This window comes from Poecilia mexicana, unplaced genomic scaffold, assembly GCF_051168715.1.
Source record: "Poecilia mexicana isolate PSO_F unplaced genomic scaffold, ASM5116871v1 scaffold_7, whole genome shotgun sequence".
Taxonomy (NCBI): domain Eukaryota; kingdom Metazoa; phylum Chordata; class Actinopteri; order Cyprinodontiformes; family Poeciliidae; genus Poecilia; species Poecilia mexicana.
This window is the reverse complement of record NW_028263376.1, coordinates 8,137,233-8,152,290: the sequence shown is the minus strand read 5'-3', so window position 1 is coordinate 8,152,290 and position 15,058 is coordinate 8,137,233. Positions and strand designations below refer to the sequence as shown.

Genomic DNA, 15,058 nt, shown 5'->3' with positions numbered 1-15,058 from the left:
GGGCTCCAGTCCCACATGTGCTTTAAAATACTAACAACGCCCCTTGCTTTAAAATACTAACAACGCCCCTGTCGGTTCTCCTGTGCCCAGATGCCTGTGCATGAGCGGTTTTTTTCCCCTCAGGAGGATTACATAAACACTAAAGAAAGAGAAAAAAACACAGAGCAACCCATCTGATAGTGCTTTAACTGAGGTCTCGTGGTTGGAAGCAGTGGTGCGGCGGACAGCGCGTTTGGTTTTCATTAGGTCGTCTCGACGCTGACCCCCTGCCCCGAGTGCAGCGACGTGAATCCAGCCCGCTGGCAAGGCAGGCAGGCGTGCTGCTGAGCGGAAGAGAGCCGAGCAGAGCTGATGTGCAGTCTGCACTTTTCATTACGCGGTCCGCAGGCTGGACTGCGCTCCCGCACAGAGTGACAGAAAGCTCCACGCAAAGTTGCGCGCAATGGGCATGAAGTAGCGCCGGCGGGCATCGATGGTTGGACCTTTCTTCGCAGACAGACGCAAATACTTCCCAAAGTGTGACAGTGCTGCAGCCATGGTGAGCTGTGGGACTCCTGGAGGTTTACGCAGCGGTGACTGGTGTTCCGCTCCTCTGCTGACCGCTGCGCTGCTCAGCCTTCTGTTCGCAGGGATGCATCTCACCACCGCGTTTCCCTCCTGGAGGTTAGAGGTATGCTGTGACCACTTGGTGACCCGGAGGACTCGGAGCTAGAGCTGAGATTTAAACTAATTACGGCGCTGATTACCTTTTAATAAATTTTTTTTTTACGACATATTCTGTCTGTCTAGTTATTCAAGATAATACATTTCCCAAAATAATCGTGAATTTTCAGAAATTTTAAACTAAATGTTAACTTTTGAAAGACAGCACTGGTACTACAAAATATTCTGAGTGCAGTAAAAAGATTTTGTTTAAAAATGGACTAACCTCTTCATGTGGAATGTCTTGAGACTTCTAAGGATATAATTTCCTGCTGTCTTTTATTTATTTATTTATTTGCTTACAGTTTATCATAAAGGACTTTAACTGGTATTAACTGTTCAGCCTAATCACTACCAAAAGATGGAATCATTTAAAGTAATGGACATCAGATCTAGTTAAAGTTCAGTCCAGTTGACGTTAGATGAATACCAGAATTGGTTTCGGCAACCAAGTGGATCCTTGTAAGGTAATGTCTTCAGTGAATAGGAAAAATGTGTTCCCCTCCACATTACTTCACTTCTCTCCAGCCACCCACTGTGATGAAGAGCCTGAGGGACAGCTTTGTGTCATTTCCTTTGCCACACATTCTTATTAGCTGTCACTCAAGAGAACTGCTGCCTTAACTTTTATTAGATAAACTGACAGCATAAATCCGGCATGTGAAAAAGATTTAGTCTGCTGCGTATTGCAAAAGTATTTGCACCACCTGAAGTTTTTTTGTTTTTTTTTTCCGTCTCACCTCTACCTTACTTTTAAATTTAATTATTGGGTTGTTCTGATATAGACTAACTCAGAGAATTACATAGAATGAAAGCTGATTCATGGCTTTCTTTTTCTTTATTTATTTTAGCAAATAAATATATGAACAGTGTGGTGTTCATATGCATTAAGCTACATAGACCTATCCCTTTTTTAAAAGAATGCTTTGCACATCTAGAGACTGATTTTTTTTCTTCTCTTTTGTCAAATATTCTTTACAAAATGGCACAAACTCACTTAGATTGAGTGTCTGTGAACATTAATATGCAAGTCCTGCCACGTATTCATAATGGGATTTAGGCGTGGGCTTTGACTGGACCATAAATCTGCTTTGATTCAAACAACCCCACAGCAGCTGTTATATTTTTAGAGTTGCTGTCTCCTCAACTTTTATCAGCTTTCCTGCCCTTCTTGAAGAAAAACTAAAAAAAAACAAAAAAATAATTCACACAGCATGATGCAGCCACCACCATATTTATCAGTGGGGATGATGTGTTCAGGATAATAGGAAATGCTAGTGCTCCACCTCAGACAGTGTTTTGCATTGGTCTTATCTGACCAGAGCATCTTCCTACATTTCTTTCACTGCTTGTGGCATAGCCATAAAGGCTAGATCTGTTTTGCTCTTGGCAGGGTTGAAGTTGGTGAGAGGGTTTAATATAACTGAATTCAATTCAAATCCAAAAATATTTTATTGATCTCAACGGGAAATTAGATGTTGTGAGATGACACACTTGTCAGATTTATTTGTTCTAAAACATTTTTGAAAACCATATAAATTCACCCTTGACTTTATAATTATGTTTTGATTTGTGTTCGTCTATCCCCAGAAATCCCCAGTGGAAAACGTTTAAGTATGTGGTCGTAGCATGACAAAATGTGAGAAAAACAAGCCCAAAACTTTGCAAGGAACTCACATGTACATCATTCAACAAACAGACTATGTTTTTAATTATATTCAAAATGCAGCATTTGCTGGAAAAAAAAAAAAAAAAAAGGATTCTTGTGTGTGTGTTGGAGATGAGGAATGAAAATCATAATCCCTTGTTTAGTAGTTTGAGGCTAAGCTATTCCAGACTCCATCTAGAGCCCTCAGAGACGTCTCCCCGCATGTTTTGGTCTACGAGTTCACTCACGGCTTCGAGGTTTAGTCTAGAGAGAGCCTACTTCGGTCCTCGCAGTTCCCCCAATTCATCTTCATTTGAGCCAAAGCGTGAGTATCGATGTGCAGTGACACGGCACACGGAGAGAGGGAGAGAGCTGCGCTGGCCTGAATACATCAGACGCCTCATAAGTCACTGAGTGCATGACTGCGGTGTGTCAGCGGAGGTCAGTAGAGCATATTGGGGATGTAATTTGGAAGAAAAGGAGCATTCTTTGAAAGTCGAGTGAGACACGTTATCACGTTTCCCAACAGAATGCGCCTGCCTCTGTTTCAGTATTTTGGAAAGGAAGCAATATATTACTCATGACGGGGCGAATCCGGAACAGGATCCAGAAGATAAGGCGTGGAATGCAAAATAAAGGGTGCTCTTGTTTGCATTTGCCATCTAGTTTTACCATTTTACCCCAGACAGGTACAGCTACAAAACAAGTTGGGCCAGGTGAAGTTTTTGACTTAACTCCATGATGACGTAATGACACACATGAAGAAAATGTAGTATTTATCATAAAATAAACTGTAGTTCTGTAGTGAGACGAACCTTTTCTGGGCTTTTTGCTTGTGAAAACCTGCCTGATGTTTTTTAGAATGCTGCTGGTCACACAGAAGGCATTGCACTTAATTCAATCCGAATGCAACTGGTAAGCTCCATTAACGCTACGTTAGTATACAAATAACACAGTTTCACAGCATTTACACAAAAACATTAAACTGAAGTGTTAACCACAATCCAATTGCATTTACGCGAAACAGAAAAGCAGCAATCCTTCCAAGTGTTGCTGAAATAATAAAACACTTCACAATGTAGCCTTAATGAAAGCGATGGGTGGTTCTCGTCTTGATTCCACATTGTGACTCCTTGTGTTTTTCACAGCATATGATCCTCCCAAATAGTGGAATTTGTGTTTCTATAAGAAAGGGAAACGATGAGGTGGCCGTCTGTCATCCAGCTCACCACCAGGTAATGGAGCGGGCATCTAGAATAAACATTGCTTTAAAAGTCACCAATGGAACAAATCATATTGATATCAAATTAAGCCAATAAATGCCAGATTTAGGTCAAGTCAAGTTTACTTGTGTGGCACTTTTCAGCAGCAAGATGGTTCAAAGTACTTTACATCATATAGTCACCAATTATCAAACATTTTGTCAAATGTCGTCATCGAAACCATCAAGCAAATACTTGTTGATCAGTGTTCCACTTACGACTAATCACAGGTGTGCTTTAAGTCTTGATTCGAAGGAACTCAGCGTTTCAGCAGTTGTGTAGTTTTCTGGAAATTTGTTTCAGATTAGTGGTGCATCGAAGCTGAATGCTGCTGCTCCATGTTTGGTTGTGGGGATGGAGAGCAGACCAGATCCAGAAAACCCGAGTGGTCTGCAAGGTTGATAGAACAACAATGAATTTGAGTACGCTCATGCTGAGAGCAGCATGTCCCTTGCATTTGATATGCTGCAGTCATAAATGGGTGTTTTACTGGCAACTGCCAATGCCAGACTCATCCATTCAGTTGCCAAATGAGTCATGATTCATTGCTCCAAAGCACATCTCCACCGCTTCAGAGTCCAGTCCAGAAGTGCTTCATACCATTGCTCCCAACATGCTGCACTGCGACTGGTGATGTAAGGTTTGGATGCAGCTGCTCTGTCATGGAAACCCATTGCATGAAGCTTTTTAGTCACAGTTCGAATCCGAAGGCCAAATAAAGCTTGAAAGTCTGTCTACTGAGTCTGGGCAGTACGCGCCTCGGCATCTGCTGATCCCACTCTGTGATTTTAAGTGGTCTACCGCTTCGAGACTCGGTTGCTGCTGTTCCCAGTAACTTCCACTTTGTTATATTACCACTTACAATTGACTGTGGAATATTTAGTTTGGAGGAAATTTCACAAGTGGATTTATTGCACAGATGGCATCCTATCACGTTACTGGACTGAAATTTACTGAGCTCACGAGCAACCCATTCTTTCACAGGCGCTTGTTGAAGCAGTCTGCATTTTGTTGTGATTGGAGTACCCAAATTCAATGATGTGGAGGCGCGGCTCAGTACTTTCAGCAACATTAGTCTACGAGACCATTGGAGCCAATACAGTATTTGATCAAGCATCTTCTTCCCCCATTAACTATTAGATCCACTGTGTAGGGCTTGAGGGAGCCGGAGTTTACCTCCAGCAGTAAATGAATGAGAAGGGTGGCAGACCCTGGTTAGACCACCTGTTGATCAAATGGGAACAGGCCACACAGAGACACACAGGAGTCACTGAACATTTATGATTTTTTTTTTTTTTACAAAACAAAACACCAGACCACAGGCTTTAAAAGCTATGAGAGAATTAAAACTCCAGGTGGTATAATTTAGAGTGTCTGTAACTCATCACCACTTTAAATGCCTTAAACCCTTCATAGCTTCATTTCTTAGAAATGGTTTTGCAGAAAAAGTATTGACAATCACACCAAACAGATTTCGTCCAGACAATTGCCATTGTTTAGCAGTAGCACCTTAAAGGGTTAAAGGTTGTGTTAAAATTTTAAGCAGTTATCGTCTACACAATCTTAATTTAGTGTAATTCCAGATTAGGTGTAGATGGAGGTGGACATCTATAATCCTGAAAGAACTCCAAATACTGTAACACTGCTGTCATTTTATGGAGCTGAACTCCTCAGTCAAAGAGCAGAGCAGGTGGAGCTCTGTGCCCATTACTGATCCAGCTACAGGTCGATCCATCTGGTCTGTCAAGAGTCACTCTCATCTCATCGGTCCATGAAACCTTTGACAAGTCTGTCTTCAGATATGTCTTGGTCCAGTCTTGATGTTTCAACTTGTGTCCTGTTCAGTGGTGGTCGGGTTTCAGCCGTCCTTACCTTGGTCATGTCTCTGAGCTCTGACCATCTTGTATTTATGGGCCCTCCAGGCAGGTTGCAGTTCTGGAATATGGCAGCACTGGAAGATAACGGGATCCCAGTAGCTTCACGTTTGATTCTTCTCAAATCTTTCTCAGTTAATTTACCTCTTTTTTTTTCTCAACACGTTTCTTGTGACCCTGCTGACTATTAGCAGTAAAATATCTGATGGTTCTGTGGACCACGCCCCAATGTCTTAGCAATTTCAAGAGTGCTGCATCCCTCTGAAAGACTTTTTACAAATTTGGACTTTTCAGAGTCGCTTCAATCTCTTTTTTTCCCCATTTTGCCTGAGGAAAAGAAACTGCCTAATAATTATGGTTGATCTCCTTAGGAACCACCCTCCCTCATTAAACAAAGCATTCAAGTTTATACAGCTCGGAGTTGGAAAATATGCATAAAAATGATGATATGGTCAAAACTAATAATTTTGCACACAGTGTACATCAGGCAGAAATTCTGACCGAAATGCTGTTCTCTTTCTTACTAAATTTCATGACAGGTTTGTTAGGTGCACACCACCTCCTATTTACATGTCCTATGTAATAAATCATCTTATTTTAAGCTAAAAGATTCTTAAGTAGTGATCACATAAACCATACCATGCCATGGTGCTTTTGAGATCAGAGTTGCTTTAACCCTTTCGTGGTCTTAGTGCGAGAGGAGGAGTGCACTAAATGTCACGGTTGGACAGTGGGGAAACTGGGGAAGATCGTCAGTTTCTGAAAAAACACACAAAAACACTGTAAAAGCTCACACAGGGTCAGTGCAAAGAGTAAAAAACTTGTGAGGTCTACATGATTCTATCTCTTAAGATAGCAGAAGTCCACTTTAGTCTTGGACCAACTAATCTGAATGACACTGTATGAGGATGCAGATCCAGTGGAGGCCTCCAGCTGCATTGGAACCCACCGCACCGTTAACAGGAACCCACTGCAAAGTTTCTGAACTAGATCTTTAATACGGCATGAAGTCGAAGGTGCTCACTTTGACTTCGAAGCCAAAGTGAGCACTTTGTTCTCACTTCGCAATCTGTAATGTGAAACATTAAAGGTTTTTGCTTTGTCCAAGGAAGAAGCTCACACCACCATGTTGGTCATCGGGATCCGCAAAGAGGCCCGCTCACAAGTCCTCCACCTGTCCAGGAACAAGCGCTACACCCTGACCCCAGAGCAGCTCAAATGGGACAAATTCAAGCTAACTTATAAGTATTTACTCACACACTGCTCCCTGACTAGCACAATTAAGTAGACAAGATACAAAGACTTTGAGGGCAATGACACTAAGACCAAAGTGGAGGAAGAGAAAACGGTAACACTTTATTTGAAGGGGGTTGAATAAGACTGACATGACACTTTCTATTAAACTTTACCTTTAATAACATAAAGTTACCTAATTTTTAAAGTGCAATCATTAATACTTTTATAACAAATTTAGATCAATAATTATTTCTTGGTTAATGTCAAGTTGTCATAACAAAGACATTTTGAATAATGTCAACTTTGTATTAAAAGTGTCATAATTTACCGAATGACGCTTTATGACAATAGTCATAAATATTCATGAAGGCTTATTCATGTTCATGACAGGTGTTATGTCATGTTTATGACAGTGTCATGTCAGTCTTATTCAACCCCCTTCAAATAAAGTGTTACCGAGAAAACTAATGGGACACAGTTTTCATGATCATTGCTCTATTTATAACAATGCAAACATTTAGAGAAAACACATCTGTTGCATTTCATAAGCAAACTGGTACTTCCTCAGACAACCGCAACATTTAGGTGAACCCAAACTTGTATGTCGGCAGACCCTCAGCTACATGCTGCTACTCGTTCAGTGAATCTGGCAAGCTGGTAAAAAGGTAGAACAGACCAATCTGTTGGACACGTGCTGCCAAATGTTAGCTAACTTAGCATTGGTTGCAGGTAGAGTGAGTAAAATTGGATGGCTTAATGGTCTCTCTATGTGTGACAGAAAAATACCCAAGTATTTGCACTGTTTTCTCATGTCTCAAGTAAAAAAAAAAAATAAAAAAAAACTGTAGGAATTTTGAATCCTGTCAGGAGTGTCGCGGCCTGCTGCAAATAAAAAAAAGGGATGTTCCAGTCATGGTCTTGATCGGTTTGTGAAAAAGTCCTGAGATTCCTGAGATCATCATGTCTGAGACTGACATAAAAAAAAAAAAAAAGTAGAAATGTAGTCGAGATTTAGACGAGACTTAAATAATGTGGTCTCCACACCGGTCTCGAGTGCTACACCAAACAAGCTTATTGCAGCTTGCAGAAAGTGCTGAATAAATACAAATTTCCTCGAAGCAATGCACATACACCACAGCCACGATGGTTTTAGCGGGATAATACAAATACTTTCGTCTTAGTCAAAGTCTGCCTTTGCAAATATTCAAAACATTTCTGAAGGTACTTAAATCTAACATCTGTGGATGTGGTTTAAAGAAATTGTTTATTCCGAATGGAAAGGCTCGCCATGTTTTTCTCATGCATTCCAAGGCACACTCTGAGTTGTTATCCACCAAAAGTGGCTCTACATCACCGCCATGCTTAACTGTAGAAAGCTACTGTAAAATTGTCAAGCTATTTGGATCCTGTTGTACAAATTGCTTTGAAGAAAACCCTCACCAATGTTTACGTCCTCCGGCGTCCTCAGTCAGCCCATAAACCCTTCAGTAAGACTGAATTAGAAAAGCTAACACTGAATTTCACCAACTGTGATGATCTAAAACTCCCTACAAAAAGACTACAGACAATCTGATTAACACATAACCCTCATTAAATGTTCCTGCACAGATCTAACCCTGGCTGAGATACTCTAGAAGATGAAGTAATGGAGCTGTACTCAGCAACACTTGTGGGAATTTGTGTGCTACTGAACAGTAGCTGCTGTGTTTTTCTTTTTTTTTTTTTTTGCCGACTCCTCAGCTGCAGAGAGGAATGTGTACAGAGAGCAGTACTAACGGCACGGTGCTTCCCAACAGGTTGCTGTCTTTTCCTACAAACCTGATAAATGCCAGCGACACGCGTCGAGGCATTGCCAGGGCTTTTGGCCTGTGGAGTGACGTTTCCCCGTTCTCATTCAGAGAGGTGCCAGCTGACGAGGAGGCAGACATTAAGATTGGTGGGTGCTTGCTCTTGCCTGCATGCTGCTGTCTCCAACAGATGTTGCTTGGCACCCAGGTCCAGAGTTCTGCTTTGCTGTTGCTTTTTCTTAAATTGCTGTGTGCCGTGACTGGGGTACAAAGCCTATATTCAGCATGATTCGTAATTCTGCAAGAAGAAGAAAAAAAAACTGTAAATGCTTGACAACTTCCATAGCAAAGCGGTGTGAATTATGCTTTATTCGTACTTCTGGGACTAAACTCAAGAGCCCAGCATAAATTGTCGGTGACAAGGAGAGGCATGGTTGTCATCCTGCAGGATGAGGCTTTAGCAAAGCGCTCTCTGTCTTTGGTAATTCATCATTTCCCATCTGCATTCTGCACAGAGCAGAAATAATGGGGCGAGGGCTTCCCTCCTTGACTCAGAGGTATGCATTCTTCTCTCTGTCTTGGCAGGATTCTACCCGGTCAACCACACGGACTGCTGGCAGTCCTACCTGCACCACTGTTTTGACGGCATCACGGGTGAACTGGCTCACGCCTTCTTCCCTCCAACAGGCGAGATCCACTTTGACGACCATGAATACTGGATTCTGGGAGACATGCGCTTCAGCTGGAAGAAAGGCAGGGATATTTATTTTTTTTGTACCCACAGACAATTAGTCAAGTGAACGACAACAGCAGTTATGTTCGCGTTGCAGGGGTTTGGCTGACAGACATTGTCCACGTGGCAACGCACGAAATCGGCCACGTCCTCGGACTCATGCACTCCATGGATCCGAAGGCTATAATGCACCTGAACGCTACTCTGACAGGACGCAAGCGGATCACGCAGGATGAGGTCTGGGGTTTGCACCGTCTCTACGGTACGTTTGTTGTTCTCAGGTGCGAGAGATCCCTGTCAGAGCGAGGGGTGGGCTGGTGTGGTGTAGAGCAAGGTTTTAGAAAGTTACCATTTAAAGCTGTTGAATATTTTCTATATTACCATTTTGGCTAGTACAAATGGTGTCATTTACTCAGCTGGGAAAATTCAAACTTATCAAATTAACATGGAGATTGTGGGCAAAGAAAGAGAGACTGAGACATCTGTCTTCCATAAAGGGATAATGCCTGAAAAATTTTTAATCAGAGACTGAGAAGAGTCTAACACTGATGCTGTGGCAAGCTCATATGCTAGTCAAGACAGGTGAGCGAATACTTTTGGTAACATAGGTGATGTGAAAAAAATTAATAATAATTATTGAGTACACTGCAATAATTGCACGTGTACTCAGTACCGACAGAGCTGAACAATGAATATAGTTTATTCTTAGTGAGTTTGCAGCATTTTTTAAAAATGTCATCCTTCTAAATCGACGGTATTTAAATTTTAATAATAAAACATTTAAGCATTCACTTTAAGCTCTGTTGCAAAAGACTGAACTGTATGAAAAGGCTTAGATAGACAGTCGTGGCAAGAAAACCAAAGAATCACTTATTAAATCACGGTTGGCATATTACAAATTACATATTTGTAAAGCAGCGGCTTGTAGGCTAGTTAAAAGAGCAGAGAGCCAGACTAATTAGTATGGACGCTTTTCTAGTGTCAATACGTACGAGGCAAAATAACAAACAAGAATAATGTTATGCAGAATAAACACTTATTTGCTAAATGAAATCATTTATTTTTATCAGTAGAAGGAATCATTCTTCTCTTTCTGTTTTAAATCAAATAAGTTATTGTTAATAATTTATTCCTTTAAAATCTATTCATGTAAGATGCACCTGGACTGCAATACACCTACACCGGTGCGTTGGTAATTCATCTAAGATGGTCTAAAATAACTAGAGCCTAAGCAGTGTGTCCAGTTTTCCAACAACATAAACATCTCCTACATTAGAAGCACTAAGTTAGTACCAAGTAGTGCCTGGTAATAACTTGTTTGGAAGAAATATTCGATTTCCTCAGATTGCCATCTTTCACCTGGTTTTACACACAGCACATCTTATAGAACTGATTAATCATCGCTGCTGTTTTAAAAACCAGAAAGAGAGCTGTCTGAGATCTGCAGTTCAAAATCCCAGCTCAGCTGTCAGGAGAGATTGAACCCTCTTACTAGTTCAAAAATCTGCTGGGGCTGTAGGCCAAGAAAGGGAAGAACATGAACAAAATGATCAACTTCATCTGTGAATGACAAGAAAAGCTGAAACATTTTGTACTCTGATCCTGGAATTGGAGGAATTACACCCAGATAAACACTTTAAGAACTGGTCAAATAACACACCGCGACTCATTTTTGGATCGGAACCAAAGGGAAAACAGACCACCGAGTTTGTCTTTGACGCTGACAGCCAACGTGGCATTAATGCACATTGTATAAACTCATGAGTCATCATTAGTGTGTATTACAGTGACTCATTTTTGTTGGCACAGGAAACTGATCGTGGATCCAGCTTTTCTGGGGTTTTTTGCCGCTGACTGAGAACTGCTGTCTGGTCCTGCTCCTCCTCAACCCACCCTCTAACCTCCCTGCTCTTTCTTCCAGGATGTTTGGATCGCTTATTTATCTGTCCTTCCTGGGCTCGGAAAGGCTATTGCGACAGCAAGCGCAGGCTCATGCAGAGGCACTGCCCTTCCAGCTGTGATTTCTGTTACGGTAAGGCAGCAGAGAGAGGCAGTAGCAGCCCGGGGAGGGGAAAAAAAAAAAAAGGAGAGAAAGCTTTCACAGCGTAAAGAGCTGCTGTGAACCGATTGCCAATGGAACAGCTGGAGCCAACAGGTCCAACCTCACAGAGCTGTGATGGAGTTTTTTTCAAGTGTGTGATTTAAGAGGGAATTAAAGTATATTTCTACTGAAGGAAAAGCCTTTCCTCGAGGCTCGGCGGAGTTGGTACCTGTTGGCTGCCGCCCAAGGGGACCTGCTTCGCGTGCAGGCCACCACATCAGCAGCCTGAGCGCCTCTTTAGGTTTCGCTGTGGGATGCTCTGCTTGCACAACAGGAAACGGCCCCTCTAAACTATCACGACCCTCGCATTTCTTGGCTTTCCAGTGGGTTTTGTCAGCGACGGGGGGACAGTTCGGAGACAAGCGCGAGGATACGGTTTCTGGCCTGCAGGAATCTGTTCCTCATTGTTGATTTCAGAGACGCTGTACGGCTGTGGAAAATTCCAGAGCGACTCCAAACCGCTGGAATTTCAGACTGTGGCTTGAGGGTTAGAGACGCACAGGGTCAATTGGGATTTTTGCGGCATTAACGAGAATGAGGGGCTCTTAAACAGCCTAGGAGCTGATCACAAACTGCTGTGTTGTGTTTGTCAGAAGCCAGATGGGAGATATTACAGTGACAGGAGCAGCACATCCCCGACAGGTCAGCATCACTCTCTCAGATGAGGGTTGGATCATGACATTTACAACAATCGGGTTTTAGTGGAGGTGCTTATCGGGGACAGTTTTGTATTTTTATATTATGAATGGAACTGAGATGAATCTGTTTTTTCATAATATGTCTTAATAGTATTGGGATTTAGTGTGATAGACCAACACAAAGGTCCATATATTTGTGAAGTTGAAGATTCCCATCTTCTGTTTTTGACTAATTTAAATTTAAGCAACATGCTGAAACAAAATGCAAAATACATGAACACTAGGGGTGTAAACTATTAATTGACTTGCGGCTAATTGTCGAATGGTTTATTAGATTAAAGTTAGCTCCAGTCGATTAACTATTGACGTTCTTTAAGTGTTTGGCCGAAGGCAGAAGGAGCTGCCGGTCATCCTACTGCAGATTTATCCTGTTGATAGAAGAATAAAGCTGGCGGGGGCATACCAGACCCAGAAAGAGAAATGGTCCAAACAGAAGCCAGTGTGGGATGAGAAATGCTCTTTTTGCGGTTCTGCTTTGAAGTGTTAACACGCGGCAAACTCCTTATGTCACGCCTTAGCAGCGCCGATTCGGCTTGGTGGAGCAGCATCAATTTCTCATTCAAAAATTAGTGATGTGCCACGACAGAAAAGTGGAGGACGCAACAGAGAAAAACTGTAACATTTTTTTTTTTTAAACATGGCTGCAAAAAAACCCAAAAAAAAACAGGCTGATATTGGGGTCTGTCGTGAGTTGAAGATTTTCATGGAGGGACGTTTTAGCATTCTTTCAAGACTAACCACAGACACTTCTGTATGAACACCTGTCTGTTAATGTAGAATTAAGTGTTTCACATATTTATTTGTTTTCATTTCTATTCAGCAATCTAAGAGATTCCTGTTTTATTTCACAAATGTCTAAATTTAATAATAAGAGAAAACTACAATTTCCTGTTTGTCCACTCAGTATTTAATACAGCTGACAGATAAATAATAATAATGTTAATTGTTTTTATTTAATTTTGCATTTTGTGAAACATTCAGCTCTTCATGCTGCTGAAAGATGGTTGGCCCTCTGGATTTCCAGAGAAATCTCAGGGTTTTTTAAAAAAAATGACCACTTATCAATTAGTCCTTAGTTGATGAACCCTGCACTAACTCATTAACCAGTAACTTACACCATAGAGTCTACCTATGTGCCATTTAATGGTAGTAGAAATACAGCTGTTCAGATGATTAAGCAAGTATCATGAAGACTAGAGAACATGGCAGACAGCTCACAGATAAAACCGTAAAGATGTCTAAATCAGGATTAGGTGGTAAAACAATATCCAAAAGTTTGAATGTCTCACCAAGCAGCACTGCTCAGTCCATTAGCCAGAAATGGAAAGAGAATGGCACAACAGCAGACGTGCCAACAGCTGTTCACATAAACTGAAAGTCTAGAGCTAGAAGAGGATTATTCAGCCAAGATGTGATGAAGGTGCAGAGGTCCACAGCTAAAGCTAGGACAATCTGTTGACAGGTCGAGTATTTTTTGTGCAGTCCACAAATCTGGCCTTTATTGAAAAGGAGCAAGAAGAAATTTATTGCTGTAATAAAACTGGGCTAAATTGATTAAAAGATCACTAGTGGCTGCTGAAGACTTGATATTTCGGGTTGGAGGTTTTCCGTCTGACGTGGCCATGACATGTAACGTACAGTCAGTCTACAATGGTGTGGTTTACATCAAACAATATTTGCGTAAGAATGGTCCAGTCAAAGTCCAGGCTGTAAATCGAATCAAGAATCTGTGATAAGATTTGAAAATTAAAGTCACAGAGCCGCTTAATCCAGTGAAGAATGACTGTCAGTGGCCATTCCTCTTAAGATCATCGCTATGATCGTAAAAGACTTGCAGCTGCAATATAATAATAATAATAATAATAATAATAATAATAATAATAATAATACACTAGAATATAAATGCAGACTAAACCCCTGGAGATAGACACCAACACCTAACGATGGGTGGATGGAGGATAAATGCAAAGTTTTCAGAAGTTTCTTTGTAAACATTTCTAAATAAAAAAAACACATGTATGTTTGATGTCCTTTTTTTTATAATTGTGCTTTGTGCTGCATCGATTTGTCCCATGAAATCCCAGTACGTATGCTGAAGTTTGTGGACGAAATATGCACAAGTTCAAAAGCTCAGAATGACAGTTTGCTATTAGCTGCTCTCATTAAAGGAATAGACAAATTGATTGGACGTCTACATCCTTTTCTTTGTGTTCATTCCCGTTACAGAATTTCCTTTCCCCACTGCTGCCCCCACACCCACTCCACCTAGGACCAAACACAAGCTGGTCACTGAGGGAAAGAAGCTAACTTTTCGCTGTGGGAAGAAAATTGCATCAAAGAGAGGCAATATATAGTAAGTTCATGTGACGCGTTATCACTTGTCCTATAGCTGTGGTGACCACACGGTACTCGAACAGCATGCGCCTTCTGTTTCAGCTGGTATAAGGACGGGGAGCTGCTGGAGCACTCGCACCCGAACTACATTTCCTTGAAAGACGATCACATCACCATAGTGGCGAACGCCATCAACGAAGGCACGTACACTTGCATCGTAAAGAAAAGGGACAAAGTTCTTACAAACTACTCATGGAGGGTACGCGTGCGCTTCTGATGGCCCCGAAAGCCGCAGAGCACACAGGACTCTAGGGCACATATTTCAATTTTAAAAAAAGAAAAAGAATCTTGTATCATCCATAAAACCTGTCTGCTTTTCATCGTCATTTTGTAAATCAATTTTTGTACATGCAAACAATAAATGGTTTATACTACCCAACAGTGAATGTGTAGTTGTTTGAAACGACTTTAATTTTATTGGAATGGTATCATCAAATTTTAGAAATACCAGATTTTAAGTGAGAGAATAATTGAACTGAATACTAAAATAATCCCTTGTTGCAGCTCTAAAGAGATTCCCTCTCTCTGTATGCCTATATATACATCTTTAACCCTCCCTTGGTCTCAGTGTGATGATCAGGAGGAGCGCGGCAGATATCACGGTTGGACAGCGTGTAAACATG

At 41.4% G+C, this 15,058-nt stretch overlaps 1 protein-coding gene across 2 annotated transcripts; it reads left to right on the top strand.

Annotated features, from left to right (window-relative positions):
- The first annotated feature begins 106 nt into the window (after positions 1–106).
- Positions 107–14,814, top strand: mmp23ba (matrix metallopeptidase 23ba). 2 transcript variants are annotated; one of them, XM_015004136.2, is made up of 8 exons: positions 107–670; positions 6,595–6,731; positions 8,519–8,658; positions 9,095–9,262; positions 9,340–9,504; positions 11,164–11,274; positions 14,268–14,394; positions 14,478–14,814. In XM_015004136.2, exons 1-8 carry the CDS (start codon positions 473–475, stop codon positions 14,650–14,652), a joined length of 1,221 nt encoding a protein of 406 aa, XP_014859622.1. In that variant the 5' UTR covers positions 107–472; the 3' UTR covers positions 14,653–14,814. The 2 variants fall into 2 exon arrangements, with proteins under 2 accessions (XP_014859622.1, XP_087863115.1); XM_088006989.1 differs by having other exon boundaries at positions 9,340–9,508; positions 11,102–11,274.
- The last annotated feature ends 244 nt before the right edge of the window (positions 14,815–15,058 follow it).